The 5799-nt window shown below is 46.3% G+C and overlaps 1 protein-coding gene across 1 annotated transcript in view; it reads left to right on the forward strand.

Annotated features, from left to right (window-relative positions):
• Positions 1 to 883: 883 nt before the first annotated feature.
• CAPN9 (calpain 9) overlaps positions 884 to 5799 on the forward strand; it is an 89015-nt gene continuing 84099 nt past the window's right edge. Inside the window, exon 1 of the mRNA XM_006894598.1 lies at positions 884 to 1096. Coding sequence (XP_006894660.1) covers positions 884 to 1096 — 213 coding nt within the window. The remainder of the gene's footprint in view (positions 1097 to 5799) is intronic.

Here is a 5799-nt window from a genome sequence, read left to right on the forward strand (position 1 = left end):
CTGGTGGAATCTGTCCAAGGTTACATTTTGATTCTCTTGCACTTGTTCTCATTTTCTTCAGCTTCAATTTGAATATGAGCAATTGACGGTCTGATCCACAGTAAGTCTCTGGCCTTATTCTGGCTGATAACATTGCGTAAAATTGTTTCTCAGGGCTCCACAGAGCAAGGAATTTCAATAGTATGATGTCTGCTTTGAACATGTCACCCAAAGCTATCAGCCAAGAATGTGGAAGAGGCCTGGCGAGAGAGGCTTCCAGCTAAGTTCTTCAGCACCAGGGACCTTGTCAGCACGCTAAGGAAAGCTTCACCAGGATTGCTATACTCATTCATTTACATATCATGTGCCCATGCTATAGCAATAAGATGGCACAGCTGAGTGAGAGACAGAGGGGCCCACCAAGCCAAAAACATTTACAGTATCAGTCCCTTTACAGAAGGCCTTTGCAATCTCTAATTTAAATAAAAATGGGACGGTGAGCGGGCTGGAACGCACTAGCAATGCGCTATGTTGCTCTTAGTATTAGTTAAGTGTTCTTCCAAATAGAAGATACCAATTCTGCTAAAGGGAGAAAGCTGTGAAGGATGCACCATGGACTGACCCATGGGACTATAATGGCCCTGCCATTTCCTGGGTCCATTTGGTATCATTCTCCCTTTCCTCAGAAGGTAGTCCTCTCACTGGGCTCCCAAACCTTCTGAGACGGCACCACCCGTGCAGGGAGTGGGCAGCGCGAAACCTTCACTAGGGTACTTTGCTCTCACCAGCAGTTTGCGTTCTGGGCGAGGCTCGCTGTCTTCAGCAGGGAGTTCCCTGCAGGCAGTTGTGGGCCTAGTTTCTCCTCCATGTACAGCCTCTGTGTCCTCAGCTCCTTTGCAGCACCATGTCCTACCTCCACCGGACTGCAGCCTCCCAGGCGCCCCCGACCCGCGGCGATGCCCGCAGTATCCACTCTTCGGGCAAGAGCTTTGAGCAACTGCGCCAGGAATGCCTGAGCAGCGGTGTCCTGTTTGAGGACCACGACTTCCCGGCCAGCTGTGCCTCCCTCTTCTACAGCCAGAAGCCTGAGGTCCCTTTCGTGTGGAAACGACCAGGGGTGAGTGCAGCAAGGAGGGCACAGTGGTGGGAGGGGAGCTGAAAAAGACAGGAGGGGCCTGCACAAGATCCATCTGAGAACCCCTGAAAGGCTGCTTCACGGGTGCAAAGTGTTCACAGCAACTGGTGGAATGCTCCAGAGGGGTTTCTCTCCAACTGCACCCCCTCCTGGCCCTCAGCTCCCAGCTCCCACCACTGCTTTGACCTGGAATCAGAGAGGATATGGTCGGGAAGTGCACGATAGGCTCAAAGCTCTAGACACTTGACTCCATCCAAAAGGAAAATTCTCAGGAATTCACCCAAGTCCTCAGACACTGCCATCTAGTCATTCCGAAGCAGAGGGAGCCTAAAGGATGAAATCTAGCCGCCCCAGGGGTTTCTATACCCCATAGGGAGCTCTAGCGGCCTAGTGGGTAAGGAACTGGGCTGCTAACTCAAAGGCAATTCAAATCCACCAGCTGCTCCATGGTAGAAAATAGAGCAAAATCCTTCTGACAAACCGGCCTGAGGGTCAGCTATGAAATTATTCTGGCTTAGGGTTTCCAAGGCTGTAAATCTTTAAGGAAGGAGACTTCTTTATCTTTCACCTGTGGCGCTTTTGGTAGGTTGAACAACATTGTTGGCAGCATTGTGGTTCATTGCTGAAGGGCAGTATTGGGTCAGGGCACCACGACTATGGGATGATGCCGACATAACTTGGATGAAGTGTCTACAACTTCTGACTCTGAATTGTGGACCCTGCCTCCCACCCCACTCCCACCCCATCTGCAGTGAGAGCACCACTGGGTGCCCGATGAGGGAGGTGCAGGGAAGGGAATTACTTGCCTTTGGTGATGAAAGGAATTCATGGAAGGAACTGGCTCCACCTCCAGAAATAAAAGAGGTTGGGTTCCAGGAGGCACCAGCTGGTGCCTGGGACAAAATGTCAATATTTGCTGTGCTGGGCTCATCTGGCCCTCCCTATGACCTGCCTTTGTGATCCACTCCGTTTGGGTGGTGCTAGCATAGGGGGTCACTTAGGGGACAGGTGGTTCATGGGCAAGGGTGGCATAGGAGTGTTGGCTAGGCTCTGAGTGCTGGCCACCCCACCACTAATTCATTACGTCACTATGGCCACATCACTTACCTCCTGGAAGGTGACTATGGGATTTTGGATGACTGTGGTAAGCCCAAAGTATGGCACACAAAAGGTGTTCAGTGAATGTCTGTTGCCACTGTCATTACTGTTATTGTCACCATTGTCATCATCAGGGAGCTCTGGTGGCTTCATGGTAAAGCGTTAACACGTGGTTAGGAGTCAACCCAAAGTCTTACAGTTCGAATCCATCAGCTGCTCTGCGGAAGGATGGGCAATCTTCGATGTGATGTAATGCCTCTGGAAACCCGTTGGAGGCTTGGCTATGAGTTGGTTCCAACTCCACAGCACATAACAATGACAACTACATTGTAATCATCATCTCTGAATCCCGTCTCGTTTATAAGTCAGGTCTACAGAATGCAATCCTACCAACTCCTATCTCCCCGCTTGAAATTCCTTGTGGTGGTTATATAAAAAACATATGCTTTGGAAAAAAAACCTCAGAAAAAACAAAACAATTTTTTTGGCTCTTCAAGGTGGCCTAGTGGTAAGACGCTGGGCTGCCAACCCAAAGATCCACAGTTCAGATCCACCAGCTGCTACACAGAAGAAAGACAGGCAGTTTCCTCCTGTGTGATTTATTTCCTCTGAAAACCCACTAGAGGGTCAACCCTGAATTGGTTCCAAGTCAACAGCACATAACAACAGAAAGCTTTTCACTGCTATTTGCAATAGCAGTCTATGTGTAGTGTATGGTGAGTAGTATGTGTGAGTGTGTAATTGTACATGGTGTACGTGTGAATGTGTGTGTGTGTGTGTGTGTGTGTGTGTGTGTGTGTGTGTGTCTGAAAGCATGTATGGAGTGTGTGTATATGTGCATGTGTGGATGAATGCCTCTGAGTATCTGTGAGTGGGTGTAGTGTCTAAGTATGTGTGTGTGATGTAAATGTGAACAGATTGGTATATATGTTTGTTTGTGTATGTGCGTGCGTGTAAACCTAAAAAGAAATCAAACCTCACCTATTCACTTGGGAAGAAGGAAAACGCAGCTGGCTATCAGATTTACTGGCATACAGCCCAGATCAAATGGGAAAAGAATGCACACTTCACAATTTAAGGGTCTGTGTCCCTCATCTGCAGCCCTACTTCCCAACTTGACATTTCCTGGCCTTCTTTCTTCCCTCTCACTTTCAGCTTATACTTTCACCTTTGCTTCTGCTGCTTCTCTAAACTCAGTTACTCCATACTTCTCACCCTAAACCCAGCACAGTTGCTCAGCCAAGTGTCCACATCTTCCCAGTTCTGAAAGACATCCCTGTAGCACTGTGGTCCACACTGGATCGCACACCTGTACTTGCCCTGCAAAATGTGCTTAACCCTCCCAGAGCATTCTCTCCAGAACCAGGAAGTTCCGAGGACAGGACCTGAGTCCTGACTTGTGAGCCTCTAGAACTCATCCACTCAGAGCTATTGTTGATCACCACTCAGCTTCTCCAAGCCCTACTTATAAAACCACCAGGGAGGGTTCCAATCTCTCCACAACCATGCCAGCATTTCCTGTTTGCTGCTCTGTTGAACTTTGCTGTTGTTACTGGGGTCAGATGATTTCTCATGGTTGTTTTTATTTGTATCTCTCTGATAGTTAGGGATTTTGAACATCTGTTCAGGTGTTTGTTTGCTATATGAATGTCTTCTTTAGTAAAGTGTCTATTCATATCCTGTGCCCATTTTGTGATTGGGCTGTTTACCATTTTCTTGTTGAGGTGCTTGAATATTCTATAAATTTCAGGTAAGAGTCTCTTATAAGATATAACATTATCAAATATTTTTTCCAGTCTGTGGCTTTGCTTTTTACCCTATTGATTTTTTTTAATGTGCACAGTTATTTGATTCTCAAAAGGTCCCATGCATTTATTTTGTTCTCTCCTGGTTATAGGTTTTTCATTATACTTGGAAGACTGTTCATACTGTGTTTTAGAGCTTCTAGAGTCTTCTCAGTTTTTCTCTAATAAAGTTTATAGTCTTTGGTTTTAACAAATTCCTTGCTCCGCCTTGAGTTGGGTTTTGTGCACAGTGTGAGGTGTGGGTCTTGCTTGAGTTTTCTACATATGGTTTCCCAACACCATTTGTTTAAAAGACTGCCATTTCCCCACTCGCCTGATTTCATCTCCTTGTCAAAAATCAGTTGAGCATAATGAAGAGATTGGAATTCTTCTTCATTGCTGGTGGGAGTGTAAAATGATACAACCTCTATGGCAGGCAGTTTGGTAGGTTTTTTTTAAAAAAGGAAATTTAAAAAATTCATTTGCCCAGCAGTACTTCTACTGGGAACATACCCTAAACAAACCATAACAGTGTCCAAACAGATATGTTCACACCCATTTTTGTTGCTGTGTTGTTTATAATAGCAAATAGATGCAAGCAACCCAACTGCCCATCAACAAAGGATTGAATAGAAAAACTATGTTATATTCACACAATGGAATACTACACAGCACTGAAGAACAGTACATGGCTGACCCTACAGGACATTATGCTAAGTGAAATATTTCAGTTACAAAAGGACAAATACCGCCTAGCACCCCTGTTATAAAAGAGGTCTGACATGAGGGTTTGGGAAGACAATAGTATAAGAGTGGATAAATAATGAACATTTCACTGAAAAAGATGAAGACAAGAACTGTCTAAAAGGAATATATGATTAGGAATTATATGTATGACAACAGCCCAGAATAAGAGGTACATTACAAAGAGTAATACTGGGAGTGAGGTAATTATGCAACAGTGAATGAATACTTTAAAAACAAAACAAAACAAAACCTGTGAGCCCCTCAGGAACCTCCAGACCCGCTGGAACCACCAGCCCCACTGTAACTTCCACACCACTGGGTGTGAGCCATGCCGGCCACAAGCTCTGCCAGATGCAAGTCCCACTGCACAAGCTAGATAGCTGTAATCTGACTGAGGTCCCCACACATGCCCACCTGGACAGCTAGCCCCACCAGGCACAAGCCTGACAGCTGCAATCTGAGTGGAGTCCTGTGCATGCCCACCTGGACAGCTAGCCCCACCAGACATGAGCCTGAAAGCTGCAGTCTGAGTGATGTCCCGCGCATGTCCAACTGGACAACTAGGAACTGAGTGAGGTCCCCACACATGCCTGCCCAATGAGCATCTGCATACATGCCAGCCCAGAACATACCTGTGTGCATGCCTGCCCCTCCTGTGCCCACCCTACACTCAGCCTCGCATCTCCTCATGTCCTGTCAAAGAACTGCCTTTAATCCAGAACACGTTGGTCTGACTTAGCTGCAACAATTATCTGACAGAAGAGGCCACTTTCACAAGCCCTGAGCTGAAACTTCTCTTGGTTCAGAAGTTCAGAGAGAAACACAGGCAGCGTAACTGCCACACCCTCTTCTGTAGCAGTGACTTCAGATCAAAAACAGATCACTGCCTCAGGCATGAAAAACTCTACAGCAACAATGTCATGTAAGAAGCAGGCTACTCTACAGCCTACACAAGCACAAAGCAAGATGTCACCCACAAAAAAGTGCCACAGTATTAGTGGATTTCCTGAAGCCAGAAAGTCTGATGGAAATTTCTGACACAAAATTTATTTTTTT

The sequence above is a fragment of the Elephantulus edwardii genome, unplaced genomic scaffold (assembly GCF_000299155.1).
Source record: "Elephantulus edwardii isolate Elephantulus edwardi_28Jun2011 unplaced genomic scaffold, EleEdw1.0 scaffold00146, whole genome shotgun sequence".
Taxonomy (NCBI): domain Eukaryota; kingdom Metazoa; phylum Chordata; class Mammalia; order Macroscelidea; family Macroscelididae; genus Elephantulus; species Elephantulus edwardii.